At 37.5% G+C, this 16093-nt stretch overlaps 2 protein-coding genes across 3 annotated transcripts; one reads left to right on the plus strand and one right to left on the minus strand.

Annotated features, from left to right (window-relative positions):
* Positions 1 to 3856: 3856 nt before the first annotated feature.
* Positions 3857 to 5305, minus strand: sowahab (sosondowah ankyrin repeat domain family member Ab). Its single transcript, XM_053323558.1, has one exon. The coding sequence runs from the start codon at positions 5303 to 5305 to the stop codon at positions 3938 to 3940; it is 1368 nt and encodes a 455-aa protein (XP_053179533.1). The 3' UTR covers positions 3857 to 3937.
* A 1990-nt stretch (positions 5306 to 7295) lies between these two features.
* On the plus strand, positions 7296 to 15569 carry LOC128362509 (septin-8-A-like). Of its 2 annotated transcripts, none has more exons than XM_053323260.1 (10): positions 7296 to 7340; positions 9153 to 9267; positions 9421 to 9616; positions 10208 to 10394; positions 10487 to 10648; positions 11091 to 11187; positions 11396 to 11564; positions 12162 to 12294; positions 12390 to 12577; positions 15265 to 15569. In XM_053323260.1, the coding sequence occupies exons 1-10, from the start codon at positions 7311 to 7313 to the stop codon at positions 15317 to 15319; spliced, it is 1332 nt and encodes a 443-aa protein (XP_053179235.1). In that variant the 5' UTR covers positions 7296 to 7310; the 3' UTR covers positions 15320 to 15569. The 2 variants fall into 2 exon arrangements, with proteins under 2 accessions (XP_053179235.1, XP_053179234.1); XM_053323259.1 differs by lacking the exon at positions 15265 to 15569 and adding an exon at positions 12964 to 13054.
* The last annotated feature ends 524 nt before the right edge of the window (positions 15570 to 16093 follow it).

Consider the following 16093-nt stretch of genomic DNA (forward strand, 5'->3'; position numbering starts at 1 on the left):
TAGAAAGAAAACATGGGGAGAGTTAGGACTTTGACATACGTCAAAAGTCCACAGCTGGAATTCAACTGATCAATGCAATTACAGTACTAGTCAAAAGTCTATTCCAGTCTAATCCTGTTCCAGCTACCAGTATACCTGCCTGCCATATCAGGCTGGTCCTCATCAGCTGTTCTGCTGTTTGCCAGTTTGGATCGTGTATCTGTTTGCTCTGCCTTGCCTTAAGCCCCTTGCTCTGCGCTGTTGCCTGCTCCACTTCACCTCTCTCAGCCCCCTTTGCCATATCCAAATCTGAGAACTTTTTTCTTTGCAGAGGTAATTAGATGACCACATTACTGTGCATGAAGTCTATTTTATTTCACATTTTTCAAATCAGTTTTACTTACTATAACACAATACATCATGGTTTTAGTTTGATTAAATTTTCAGCTTCATGACGATTAGTTTGCTGAACAATTGTGTATTTCATGTCATTTTACAAGAGTTGTTTAAATCAATCTCTTGTTAAAGACCTATTATTCAGTTTAGATTTAGCTTAAGATCATTTTTTGAAGTAAATTAGGTAGTGGAGAGAAAACACACAGCAGCTTTCAGGAGAGATATATTCTGCCCATTCATAATCTCTTTTTTGTACTCTGGTGTGTGTGAAGAGTGATCAGAGAGTGTCTCCTATGTTAGCACTGACATGAAAAAGAAGTTGTAGCTACTGCCCACTAGAGGGAAGTAAGCATACACCAGTCCTGATATACAGTACAGTACCATACCCATTTATTGTACTGCTGTCACATAAAGCAACGTGTCCAACAGAAATAAACCAACATGGACCATTATTCATTCATGTTTGATCAGCAGTTTGTCCTGCTTGCTCCTGAGAAACAAACATCTGGCTCTTTTTGGAGTTCAGTAAGGTCCTTGGTCCTTTTCATTAGCCATTTCCTTACACAAAAATTGTAATTAAACTATTAAAGTGCCTTTCATATCAGACAAAGCTCACTGTCAATGTTTTGAAAGTCAGCTGTTTATCATCTTGCTGGTGGGGTTTGTCATATATCTAGATTCACAGAGACGAACAAGTAATTAATATTCTCTGTCATACTGATGCTCAAGCTCAACTTACAATAGTAGTATTATTAAACACCAACAAAGTGTTTGCTTGGCTTGAAGCTACAGAGGCTCTTGGTCTAATATCACAGACTGTAAGATACAGTGTTGTAATTTCATAAATTATTTGTAGCAAAAAAACATGCAAATAATGTTTTTGTGCGTCCTTGATGGCTGATAGGGTTTTTATTACATGGTCAATAAACAACATTGTGTTTAAAGTTTACTTTTGCGTGGTGCAGTGACGTGTGTGTTTTCACCTCTAGACTTGCAATACTTCGCAAGACAAGTCTTTGTAGATTCTTGTAGTTTTTGTGTCGATTATGCTGGATTTATTACTTTTCTTTGGCTGTCTGCTTTGCTGTTATCTTGGATGGTAAAAGGGCAAATTATAATTCAATACAATGATTTATTTGATATTCAGTGTAGTGTATTACAATTTTCTTGTACAAATCAATTATTTCAAAATATTTTTAAAAATAAAAGGGGAAAAATAAAGTAATGCTATGTTATGTTTAACATGATGGCTTTGTCTGGTGTCAGACACACACTTTATTGCACAGAACATCAACTTGATTAGTTGTGACTATGTACATTTTCCATATTTTGATATACTGTATAACACCTGAGGGGGAATTCCTATTGATATTGTGAGTTTAATTTTAACCATTTAGCCCAGTTTTATTTGGTAGTTAAGGGTTTTACAAATTCTGCCCATATATAACTAATCCTTCTTTCTCAAGCCTGTAACACGTTATCTTACTTAATTTCTTAACAAATATCAAAATGAAACAGTCATAATTACCAATATGGTCCTTATCAATAAATAGAAAAAAGTATAAATACAATTGAAAACTGGTTTATATGACAAAAAGGTTAGCATGTGAAGGAAATGGAAATATTAGCATGTGATAGAAATATTAGCATGCCCTGCCCTCTACTGGTTCAACATGTGAAGAGCAGTGTAAAAGACATAAACAGACCTGCCCTTATGCTTCAACAGTTAACTGCATTAAGGATCCACATAAAACATATAAAATGTGATTTATCTCAAGATATTCACTGAAAATACAGAGCCCTCCAATGTCATGTGGCAGAGAATAAATGTTTATGTGGAAACATCATTGTTGACATAATATTGATTGAATCAAGTGGCTGAATGACCTTCATAGTGCACACTACAGATTTTTAGCTCCATTGCTTGTAACACTAAAAATAGCAAAATAATGTTATTTGTTCCATCCAACAGTGAACTTTAATTTTTACCCTCAGGGACCACTAGCTGGACATTAGTATTAAGTTGTAACCGTGTCCCAGTTCCAGCTTATTCACTGACTAGTATACAAGTGATGATATAGTATTTATATGATATAGTGAATGATACAAGACCTGTATCTAACCACTGTGTCTTTGATATATGCAAATATTGTCTGAAACATTAAAGATGAAATATAGGAAGCCTCTCTCTGACTGAATTGCTATTTATAACCAATTCTCTTGCAGGACTAAAGAAAAAGTTTTGAGGTAATATTTTTTTTAAAAAACAACAAAAAAAAAACAAACAAAGCAAAACACAGTCTACAACAGGGAGTGCTGTGAGTGCAGCTGTCTTTTGTCGGGATCATTATGCAGGCAGCTTCTTTTCCAGCTAAGACAAAGGACATTGTTCTGGCACCGTTTTGCCTTTGGCTTCATTGTCTGAGCTTCATCTCTTTTCATGTCACCAGGGATTGTTTGTCTCTGGGTCAGTCAAGGTTAAAAAATGTGTTGTTGTACTGTATGGAAAAAAGGCAGACTACTGCTGTCATGTGTGTCTGGTGTTGGAGAGGAAGGTCATTCATTCATGACAACATGAGTATTAAAATGTGCTCAAATAAGTTGCTTGCTTAGATTTAACCTAACAATTCAAATTAAGTTGAGAAAGCTGATTTTACAACTATGGTCACTGCTAACTTTAACTTTATTCAGGTTTACATGTCAGCTATAACAAATTTGACAAAATGTTTGTGGAGTGCCTATTAAAGTTTTTCAAGCAATCTAAACACAAATTCATATCAAACTTGTATTTGACTGAAAATCCTTCTAATTGTTACTAAAATGATTGATTACCAAGTGGTGTTGGGTGCCTGGCTGACAATGTCTAACTTGTGCCTTTTCTTTTTCTTTTCTTACCACAGCAGTCCAGAGAATGGGGCCCACACTGCACCACAAAAGCAGGCCTTCATCATCCATTACCACCTCAAGTTCACAAAGAAACTGATAAAAGGAGACATTTCACCACCCCATCTGGTTTGTGTAACTGAGCCCCATGTGGGTCCCCTTTCTTTTCTTCATGCAGAAGTTTTCTACAACACTTTGCTTTAAAGAACTTAACATGGCAAACTTGTGTGCTACAGTACATTTTGTTTTGGTGTAACACATTGTCTCACACTGGTGTTGATATAGCAATTGTTTCCCAGGTGTGGTCTATTTTCATATTTCCTCATACTTTGAAGTTATGAATCAAGATGTGACTCATAAAGATTTATTACACATTAGGTAATAACACTTTGTGCGACTACAGATTGTTTGTGTTACTATTCATTTTAAAAAAAGTCAAATGGGTGCAAAGGAATAAGAGCTAATACATGACATTTAACTACAGATATAAAAAAGTTATTATAAATATACTTCATACATACAGACAACAGTGATACACTGTACAAGACATCTAGAGCTGACAGTACTAATTCATTTATAGACTTTAAGTTGTGTTTTATATTAACATGACACACTATGACACTATTATTTCTTCTAATGTTTATATAGTCCATTTATCTGCTTCTTTTCTGTGTCACTCTCACCAGTCATGAGCAAACTTTATTGATTTCTGTTTCTTCCCTGTGTGAGGCTGGAACAGTTTACTAATGGTGTTATTGAATCCTTTCAGCTGCTCTCTATATTCCTCATATTCAGTCTTCTTCCTGTACTTGTTGTGCTTCGGTCGTCCCAGCAGTGCCCTGACCTCATCCGACACCCCTTTGCCAAGGTAGTGGTAAGCCTTCTTGCCATCGTTGTCTCTTTCATTTACGCTGGCTCCGTATCCTTGCACAAGCAGAAGCATCACCTCAGTGTGGCCGTGTATGGCTGCAATGTGCAAAGGTGTGTATCCTCCATGTGCTTTACTGTTGATGTTGATGTAAGTGCCTCTTTTCCTGGAGATGTCCATCAGCTTATGGATCATCTCACTGTTGCCGTCCTTGGCAGCCCAGTGGAGAGCTGTGAAACCTGACATGAAGTCTTTCTTCTGTGCTAAACGAGTGTCCTGCAGCAGCAAAACATAGATTTGCCCCCACAGTCCAGCAGCACACTTTACCAGCCATTCATGAGCTAATGGCTCCAAAGGCACCGACTCAGAGTATTTGGCATCATCCCCTTGTTTTGTGGTCTTGTTTTGGGGCCTCCCCTGGGAAAAGCTAGAGGGCTGCATGTCATCTGTCTGTCTATTTTTCCAACATTTGGAGTCACTTAATGCATCTTTCATGCAAGCTGGAAAGTAAGAATTCAGATTTGGCACTGATGGTGTGATTGGTTTCTCTGAAGTTTCATGCAGAGGCTTTTGCCATCCATCCTGTATCACTGGTGGTGCAGACACTCTTTGGGGGGATTTGACTGCTATAACAGCGAACACTGGTCCAGATTTCCCCGCTCTGCTGGCTTGATCCCCGGAGATATTCAGGATTTTGACAGTGGTTGTGTCCGGACTACTTGTTGATATAGGCCTCTCTTTCTGCATGCTTCCCCCGGACATGCGTTTGGCATCACTGCAATAACTACCATTTGTGAGTGAGGGGCAGCACACATTATTGTTCTCCATGTCTGCCTGGAGCATCTTTGACTCGGGTCTATTAGGAGATGTGTACGAAAAGCTCGTATTTTGACTTGAGAAACTGTCATCCATCTGTATTTTCTGGGAGGCATCGTGCGCATCCACCTCTTTAACAAAGTCCTGGTACCTCTTTTTCACCACTACAAACTTTACCTCGTCGATCTGTCTGACCACAGCGACGCTATTCACCAGCCTCTTGAAAAGCTCCCTATTGTGCTGCTTTTCCGCGGGATCGCTGCAGTTGATCTGACTCCTGAAGTTGTTGACCAGCTCCGAGTTTTTGACTTTGCCTCCATGCTCCAGTAAAAAAGACAGGAGAGATTCTTGGGTTAAAGCCATCCTGCTCTGCTCAGACAAAAAAATGTGAAGCGATGTATCTCATAAAGCCTGAAGGGGCGGGTGAACTCCTCTCTGTGCTCAACCCCCTCCGTTGTCCTCCACCAACCTGCTGCTTCCGGCCCCTCTCCACATTAACTCACCGTCAGAGGCTCTGTGCTGCTCACACATGTGCCCACATTATATTTAGAGATCATAAATAAAATATCGATAGCTATAAATATAATCATCACGTGTAGTAACATCACACTGTTTTTAATCTTATACTCAGTTTAAATACCATAGCAACTTCATTTTCTTTCTATTCATTTTTAAAAAATCAATTAGCTATAGGCCTATACAGACACACTATTTTTAAGTTATGATTTTATAATTATGTTCTACACATACATAAGGTAGATAATCAGCCACTTCATTAGGAACACTTGTGTAATCTAATGCAATCATTCTACTTTTATGAAAATCATACATTTTCAGTTTTTGTTGACACTGTAATAAAGTTGATGGTGGTGTACCAGAGTGCATTATGGTGTTTATTTTAGTTATATTAACAATTAAAACAATAAAATAGGCTAAATGAAAACAGCAATTGTGCAACTCAAAAGTAACACATTTAAAAAACTGCTATGAAGATTCAACAGATGCAACAAAGCACATGATATATTCAAGCATATTTACAAAGTAGTGCTTCGGGATTAATAAAGTAGCCTATCTATCTATCTATCTATCTATCTATCTATCTATCTATCTATCTATCTATCTATCTATATGTGCAAAGGGAGCAGCATATTAATATAAAGTAGAATTATCACCTTTCTGACAATGTTAACAAAAACTTAAAAGCATAAACTGTGGTGAATTGCATCAGATTGCAAAGGTGTTCCTAATTAAGAGGGCAGTGAGTGTATAACTGCTTATTAAGTGTGCCCTACCTTGTTAATATTGTGTCACTTTATGATAACCACACATCTTTAGTAAATATTAAATTGTTTCTTACTTTCTTATTACATCAAATTAGGCCATCAAACTAAATGATCAAGCCTTTCTATGACTTAGAAAAAACCTCTGAATAAATCAGAGGATTCACATTATTAAAACATAACCAAAAACATGAACAATATATATTAACAATATGGTGAAAATATATAATAACATATAATTCAGTGTATTTATAGTACATAGTTCACTTGCTTTTGTAGTCCATCCATATTGCAGTGGTGAAATAAATAAATAAAGGTATCTTCCTGCAGCACTGCTTTCAGTCTTATGTTAACTTAACCTGATTAGAAGTAGCCTAAGTACACTTTAGCAGCAAAATGTGCTTAAAGTATCGAAATAAAACCTAATACCCAGACAGCAGAATGGCCTCTGTCAGGATTATACTATATATTTAAATAAAGTCTAAATGTTACAGCTGGTAGAGTGAAGCTATTTAAGAAAAAAATAATACAATAATAAGCATCATATTTTATATTAATGGTGCACTTTGTGTGTAAAATCTTGATCTTCAAAGTAACTATTCTATCAAATAAATGTAGTGGAGGGAAAAAAGTACTGTCTGAGTAGAAGGCGGCTATACTTAATGAAATAGCCTACCGCAAAATTGTGGTGATACTTTTTATTTTACATATCACTGCCAAACTGAGCAGTGGAGGTTCATTGTCATCTGAAGAAAAAGCTGCTATTGTAAAACACTGAAACAAACATTCAAAGAACATTTAACTTTAACAAGATCAACTCTAAAAGTCCAGATTTCAAATAATGTTTCTGAGGCCTGCCTGGAAACAGTTAACATCATGGTGGGATTATTGCCCGGGTTAAATCAATTAATTCTGACTCAAAAGTGGAATAAAGGCTGAAGTATTGGGAGCTGTGTTGCCTGCTGTAATGTGGCCCTACACCACCACAGCAGAGGGGGTGTTGCCTCCAAGTGGCCACATTGGAAGCAGCGTGAGTCTGTCCCTGTGTAATGTAGAGAGCAGGTCTGGCTGAAGACATCATTCCCACGATGGCGGCCAATGACATAGATGTTTTCGCAGTAAGTATGATGAGCTACAGTCTGCGGACCTGCACTGACTAATGATTTGTTGTGTGTACACTAGATGTGGGAGCTAAACTGGCTTAGCTGTGGCACTCAGGTGTGTAGATGAGGATGATGAGATGCGTGTGCGTGTATGTGTGTGTCGATAATGCAGCAACATCGCTGCGGTGTTGAGAAAGCGTGATATGTTTAATGTATTTGGATAAAGGCGGATTTTTCAGCTACTCGTCTTCAGTAGAAAACGATGCGTATTTGAGAGCAATCTGTGGAGACGTGCACGAAAAAAAAGCGCGTCAGAGCACGCTGTCCGGCATGAAAACACTTTGCTGTTGACTGTCATAACACTGGTGACAGGTGTGTGCACGGCTGCTGAAATGAACTGGACCGAGCATTTGAATGAAACACAAGACAGCAGGCAATGACAGGCTAAGAGGATAAACATAAGTAGCAGCCACTTGAAGAGGCAGCTACCAGCTCCTCATGATTCTGCATCGCATTGCTCAGCGAAAAATGAAAAATACTGTATAGTGTCAGCTAAATTGTGTAATTTGTGGCAACGAATAGTGTCTTCGTAGCTTACGTGCATGTGTGGGAGATTTCGTTAAGGTTGTGTTTGTGTTTCACCAACTGTGAAGGGAGGTTATGGGTTACCAGGGCAGCAGCTTGGATATCCTCCCACCCTGTGAAATAACATCTAGATAAAGAGCTCTTTGTGTGTGTGTGTGTGTGTGTGTGTGTGTGTGTGTGTGTGTGTGTGTGTGTGTGTGTGTGTGTGTGTGTTTGTGTTTGTGAAAGAGAGAGAGAGAGGGAGACAGAAACGGATGATTGTTGTATTGATCACATCCTGGTCCTCATGTGGAGCCTTTTGCAAGATGCCAGTGTCCCAGCAGGGTGAATCTGGTATAGAGGAGGGAGGAACAGCCTCTGAGCATGCCAGCACCAACAGCCAGAGCCAAATTACATCTCATATAGTCAGCAATATGTAGACAAATTCTACAGGCGTTATGTATAATCTGCAGAATATTGATGAGCGTGCAATGTAAAGATATGACATGAAACCAAACATGATGGTTGGAAAATCTGTACATTGAGTTAAATGATTATTTTTTATTTCTTTTGAGCTTGAAAAAAGTGTCTGTCTGCAAACATGAATGACAGTGATTCTGGTAAAAGCTTCGTCAATGAATCAGTCATTTAACATAAAATGAATGACTGATTAAAAGAGTCATTGGTCAGACAAGAAGGCCAAATATTTGTTTTCTTCCCTCCCCTCCCCTCCTCTCGTCTCCCCCCCGGTCTCTGAGCTGCTGGTCGAGCACAACAATTAAACTGAGGATGTAATTTCAAGCTTTGTGAATTTATGATATACTTTTTTTATACTGTTTTCTGACATTCAATAAACTAAATGATTAATTGACTGACTAATTGATGATGAAAATAATAATCAGTAGCAGCCTTGAGTTAAAGAATTATCATCACAAAACATTATTTTCTCTTGTCTTTTTTTTTTTTTTTTTACTTGTCAGATTAACGTGTCTTTCCTGGAGGTATTTGGTGTGTGATTTTTTCAGACAGAACCTTTTTATAGGTCTGACTATTCTGTGTGTTAAGTAGAAGAGAAAGATGACCTCATTTGCAATGAATGAGCTTTTAAGCCTGAAAGCACAATGTGGGGATGGGAACTGGCACAAGGACTTTTGTAACCTTTTTATGTTTGTTGTTATTTTGACCAATATGATGAAATATTATTGTAATGCAAGTCATTTATAGCATTATACTTTTTATCCTGCTTGTTTCTAAACACTGCAGAATGAAGAAAAGCGAAACCTGGAGCTCGGGGGCCATGTGGGATTTGACAGTCTTCCAGATCAGCTGGTCAGCAAATCAGTTGCGCAGGGATTCAGCTTCAACATCCTCTGTGTAGGTATGTCTGAAACCAGGAGTAGTTCATAACCCCCAAGCTTGAGTTAATATTAATGTATCATGCAGCAGTTTTAAATTAGAAATATTAATGCACCACTTCTTCTTCTTCTTCTCTCTGCCTCACCACGTGTCATTCATTTGTTTTTTTTCTCAGGTGAGACAGGGATAGGCAAATCAACATTAATGAACACGCTCTTCAACACGACATTTGAAAATGAAGAAGGCAGCCACTATGAGAATGAAGTACATCTACGCCCCCAAACGTATGATCTGCAGGAGAGCAATGTCAAACTGAAGCTGACCATCGTGCAAACTGTAGGGTTTGGAGACCAGATCAACAAAGAGGAAAGGTACCAATTTTTGTAGTTTGTCTGAAATCATGCAGATTGACGACTGCTGCACCTGACTAAATCTTTGTAAGATGCTGGAAGATGTATGCACACTTAAATACTGCATAAATGTAAGTGTGCAAAGGACAAAAAGTATAATAAACTGTAAAATGTTGTAGAAAATATGTTTAAGAAATGTGCATTGCTGTTTTTACACCAGTCTCTAGAAATATACAGAGCTTTGCAAGAAATTTGATAAGCACTAGGCTATTAAACATTTTCCCTCTTGTTCTGGTACTTCAGCCAACACACTCACAAAGTATAGAATAGAGAAAGAGATCTGCCCTGTGTCTGGCATGTGAATTGGATGTGAAAAAGGACAACAATGGACAGACTGGTAGAACGAATGCAATCTCAACAGACATTTGAGCACTCCAACAGTAGGGAGTATAAATTGTGAGCATTCTTGGCTGCACAGACTGCACAGTTGCAGAGTTTGTAACCAGGATACAAATACTCAAACAAGGGAGGCAATGTGATTTCTTCTTTTTATACATATGAGGATATAATCCTGATTATGTTTTATGTCTGTTTTCACTATTTTCTGTGCAGCTATAAACCCATTCTTGAGTACATTGATGCTCAGTTTGAAAGGTACCTCGAGGAGGAGCTAAAAATAAAACGTTCCCTGTTGAACTGCCATGACACAAGAATCCACATCTGCCTGTATTTCATCGCTCCCACTGGACATTCACTGAAGTCCCTGGATCTCGTCACAATGAAGAAACTAGACAGCAAGGTGACGACAGAATATAGCGCTGTATTTTTGTTCATGAGTTAACACTGTTTGTTCTTCAATCTGTCATTCAGATGTTTTTTTTCCCTTTGCAGGTGAACATTATCCCTGTCATCGCAAAGGCAGACACAGTATCCAAGAGTGAACTAGACAAATTAAAGATCAAGATTATGAGTGAGCTGGTCAGTAATGGGGTGCAGATATATCAGTTTCCTACAGAGGATGAAGCTGTTGCAGAGATCAACTCCTCCATGAATGTGAGTCTAACATCTGTGTTATGTTTTAATAACTCAAATTTACACTACACTAACCCATTGCTCCCAACCCAGATAACCATTGTAATTCATTGTAATTGAACGTCCACCCATATTTAGTTTTTACAGTGTGGCTCAATTTGGAGCATTGGACCATTTTATTAGCCTGGTCCCCAGACCTCTGATTTGCTGCCCACATCTCAGACTGTTTTAATGATTGTAATGATAGAACAGTAGAGGTTAAAATAGTAATACAGTAGTAGCACAGTAATAGTTATAGTAATTATAGAATAACAAAGCGAAACTAAATGATACATGATGTGATACTTAAAACAGATAGTTATTAGCATGAAGTAAAGACAATAGCAGAATGTGGCCCTGAATATGACTGCAGTGTTATCAGTTTTAACCATGTTTTAACAATATCTGTACTGTATCTTTACAGACTCATCTTCCTTTTGCTGTGGTTGGAAGTGTAGAAGACGTTAAAGTCGGCAATAAAATGGTGAAAGCGAGACTGTACCCCTGGGGATCAGTACAGGGTGAGTCCAGCTGACAATTACAAGCATCGTTAATGTCCCTCACACAGTAGTAGTGTTAAGTCAGATGCATGCTGGCTAGCTGTTATTAGTTTTCAGTTGAGATATAGACAACATTTCATGATTTTATGTTTTTATGAGCCTTCTAAGCACAGCATTGTCTTTAAAGATTTTCAGTAAATGCATCACGTCAACCCTTTTTTGTTTCCAGTGGAGAATGAAAACCATTGTGATTTTGTGAAGCTGAGGGAGATGCTGCTGCGTGTGAACATGGAGGATCTGCGAGAGCAAACACACGCCCAACACTATGAACTTTACCGTCGCTGCAAGCTGGAAGAGATGGGCTTCAAGGACACAGACCCAGACAGCCAGTCGTTCAGGTGAAATTAGCAATAGCAGAGATGTGATGCGCTCGGGCAATTTACTTCAGTGGAACTGCCAGAAAAACAACTGCTCTGTTATAATGTTAGGTCTATTATGATAAATAACTTTATTGATAAACAGCACATTCAAATTGGTGGTTATATGATTTGTTGGCATGTAAATGAATTCCTCCAAGGTAGATTATGGAATTTTTTTTGTATCACAGAGATATACAGTGATGTAAACTTCTTCCAGATCGACCATGACTGTGTTCTGGTTGTCCACACTTTAAATAACTCAGAAAATGTACTTGTTATTTGTGTCAAACTGAAAATGGGACTGATGTGCTTCATCAGATATTTGCATAGTTTAATCTTTTTGCATACATATTTTAATGAGCTTGTTGTGATGCAGCAGTTAAGCTTGGTTGTACTTACAGTATTTTAGTAAGTACTAATGTCTATCAAAGAACTACTTTATGACAGTTTAATCCCCACCTAGTAAAGACTTGTGTTGCAACTAGGCTAAATTTGGATCTATAAGCAGTTGGCTCCTTATCTTGTCCAAATATAGCTTTACAAGGGGTTTCACATCGATTTCACCTTTGTCTTCAGCCTTCAAGAGACATATGAAGCCAAGAGGAAGGAGTTCCTTGTGGAGCTGCAACGCAAAGAGGAAGAAATGAGACAGATGTTTGTCAACAAAGTGAAGGAGACGGAAGCAGAGCTGAAAGAGAAGGAAAAGGAGGTAAGGGTTGATATTGTCATAAAAACACCTTTCATTCAAAATATACCATTTGGTATGTCTGACTATGAGACCTGTCCCTTCATCAACATCTCTAGCTTCATGACAGGTTTGAGCAGCTCAAACGGATGCACCAGGACGAAAAGAAGAACCTGGAGGAGAAAAGACGAGAACTGGAGGAGGAGATGAACGCCTTCAATAGGAGGAAGGTTGCAGCTGAGACGCTGATGGGCCAGGCACTCCAAGGCTGCTCACAGCCCTTCAAGAAGGACAAGGACAAGAAGAAGTAAGCTGCTTTTCTTTATGTATTCAGTTTGTATTGCTGCTCAAGTGGTTTCTTCTTATGTAATGGGTTTGGTTAAAATAGGTGCCAATTCCACTAAATGGTTATTAAGCGAAGATCTCAAAGCTATTCAAGGATTATTAATTAAATATCATACATACATTATATTCACAAGCCAAGGACTACTCTCAAAGCCAGTCTACTTAATGTGAAGTTGATTGGACAGGGAGGGAGGCGTAGAATGTGATTAATGAGATAGTGTTATCTTCCCAGAAGCCATGTTGGTTCAGAACTGATACAGGGACAGATTCACACTGACACTGTGTGCCCAGACACAGTAGGACAGGTCACAGCTTGCATGACACAGCCTGATGCTTATGTCTCTGCAGGCTGACCTGCCAAACTGTAACTCAGGCAGGGGCACGTCTGTTTACGTACCACCGGTCTCACCGATGCTCACGCCATGTGCAACACAGATGATACTGAAACATCACACATAGAACCTATCATTTCTGCAGGTGGAAACAATATATGTCAGGATGAATTATGTACAATTAAAACTTAGCTACACCGTTAGATGAGGCTTGAAAATATACAAACACTAAGTTATCTCAATGATAATGTATTATAATGAAAGCCTGGTTCCTACATTTGCATCGTCATACATTAATTTGACTATTAATAGCAGTCTATGCTGGCTGTAATGACCTGTTTTGTGTTTGTGAAACTGTTAAGTACCAAAGGCATTAAGCCAGTGTAATGGTACATTGGGCACAAGATATGATGTCAGCTCAGGGTCTAGGCTTTGTAGTCCATGAACCTTTTGGCTCTTTAACAATGTTTTAAACCAAGCAGTAAATACATTATTACAGAGGTATTTGAAAATGCCCTCTATACTGGATAGTAGCCAGCATTAGCATAGTAGAGTAGTTTTGTAGCTAAATAGCTATTAAATATCTACTTTTAAAACCAATGTTGCCTTATTTTAAGAGTCTATATCAATTTAGATATCTTTTTAAAGATTGAAGGAATAGTGTGACATTTTGTAAGGTACACAGTGTTAATCAGTGAGCTTTAAAGGGCTTGGTAGGAGGATTTTGAATAAATATTTTTTTACCCTTTACCAGAACTATGCCATGCTAAGCTAATTGCCCGCTAGCAGTAACATGGTGATGATCTTCTCATCTAACTCCAAAACAAAACAACTATTAAGTGTATTTGCCACAATGTTAACTTTTCTTTTCATCAATGTCAAATTGTTTAGAGGGGAATAAAATAACAACCACAAATTACTGGTTTATACATTTGGTAAAGTTGCAAGTGTTGTATGCTACATTTTTGGGTGACACAGCCATTGCTGGTTTGCTATGCTGACATGGTGTTAGTGTTCATGTGTGTTGTTGGATGTGACCTGAAAGACAGTTTAAATTTTGATTTTAGTGATCAGGTAGAGAAACATCTCTGGTTTTATCAATGTGGTTTAAATCTGATGTGTAGCAACAGGGTTTTAAATGAATCTGATTTGGGGTTTCAGGTGGTCAGTCTAAACTAGATAGAAACCATCTATGCATTCCCATTTCATTCATTTCATTCTTTTTGATTTGTACCATAACTCAAATCCTGCATGTATTCTTTTTCTTTTTGCCATATTTTGTTTTTGTTTGTTTTCTTTCCCCCTTTCAGTTGATTTATGGAACAAACATCCAGGGAAACCAGGAATGTGTATACCATCAGCATGGGAAAAAGAGCCATATCTGGCATTACTTACTGACACTGTATGTATGGACTCAGTGACACAGTGACAATGCACGTATGTGAGCCAGAATAACGTGCCACTGTGTACTTTGCTCAGTGTATTTAATTTGTCTCTAATGCTGACTCTGCTAGACACAAAATAACAAATCCGTGGACTGTTTTCATAACACACCGCTTATGTTATTTTATGTTCTTGCCATGAATGTGTGTTCATCTCCTGTTGTAAATGTAAGTGTCTGTTTCTCAGTCAGACACTGGCAGGACTTAATAGCAACAGGAGAATGCTGGTTACTGACTGAACTGAACTGATGTTTGTGAGTTATTTTTTATACATTAATATAAAGTAAGAATATCTATGTATTAATTATTCACAAGTTGAATAGTTGCCAATAATGTTAAGAATGAATAGTATAATAAAGAATATCTGATAATGTAAAAAATATATATTGTTGGGTTTTTTTTGCTGGTAGTTTGAGGTAAAATATTTGTCTAACAACTATTCTATACAACATTTTAAACACATTCATTTACTATGAGTCTGAACATGCAAATATTTTGCTCTCATTTACATTGAAATAAAGAAAACTTGAAAGAGCATCAGTTCAACTGTTGGTTAACTGGACCCCTTTCCATTATTATTCTCAGTGTGCTGGGAATTTCCATCACTTCAGCCGATTTTATGATTTAAAGCATTTCATATTGCAGCTGTTGTCATCATGACATATCAAAAGATGGTTCTCTCTAAATTAATCATTCATTTAACTCAGGTTTCAGTTTTGTTTTTGGCTTCAGTCCGTAACAGCAAACAGGACAAATAACAGTGACATTGACTGCACTAAACTTTAAAAGACATATACATAACTTGTTGAGGTTTTAACGCTCTTGCTAACTTGCCTGTTCAAATAAATAACATGTTTTTTCTTTCCCTTTCATAGCTTCTTTAGTCTTCCATCTGCGTGCTCCTTAACCTCAGGAAGGCATTTGAATTAGAAGACTTTCTACTACATCAAAAGATCACAGACTAACAATCAAACAAGTGTATTATTTTTACAATTTGAAATAACTATTTTATAGAAATGCACTTACATCCCTGGAAGTGTTGCCTAAAGTCTTCCATGTCTGTTTTTTCTTTCCTTGAAGCTTTTCAGCAGTCCTCTGTAGCATGGTCTCTGCATGGCTTTTAACCATCATTCTTACAAGTAACATCCTTATAGCCAAAGTTTCAGTTTTTCTATTAAAAATGTTTCCCTCTTTCAGCTCCTACGTTATGCTTGTAGTTTTTGACTTTGACAATTTACACTGTGAAATATATATCATCAAGTGACATATTGATAAGTGATGATATTGCTGTTAAAGTACGTTATATTATGGTTTAAAAGCACTTTAAATAAATCATAGTACTATATTTAATAAATATAAAAGGTGCCCTACCATACTAACCTGTCAGTCCTCATGTTGTGTCATAAATATTCAGTTAGAGGTATTTAAATTTTAAACTGCAAAAACTATATATATAGGATACTGTTGTTACTTAAATGAAAAAACGTGGATATGTATAAAGTCTGGATTAATACTTTTAATGTCAGTAGATCTGTATGGTGAGTGGGTCATCTTGAAGATCTGCATCCTGATGTAATAAAAATTTACTTTATTGAAAATGTGTCTTGTTCTCTCCATAATTTCACATTATGACAGAAAAGAAATGTCCAAAAAAAGTCAGCAGGCTGCAGTAAGCGATGGTCTCAGCAGGTTCAGGCTCCTTCT

This window comes from Scomber japonicus, chromosome 8, assembly GCF_027409825.1.
Source record: "Scomber japonicus isolate fScoJap1 chromosome 8, fScoJap1.pri, whole genome shotgun sequence".
Taxonomy (NCBI): domain Eukaryota; kingdom Metazoa; phylum Chordata; class Actinopteri; order Scombriformes; family Scombridae; genus Scomber; species Scomber japonicus.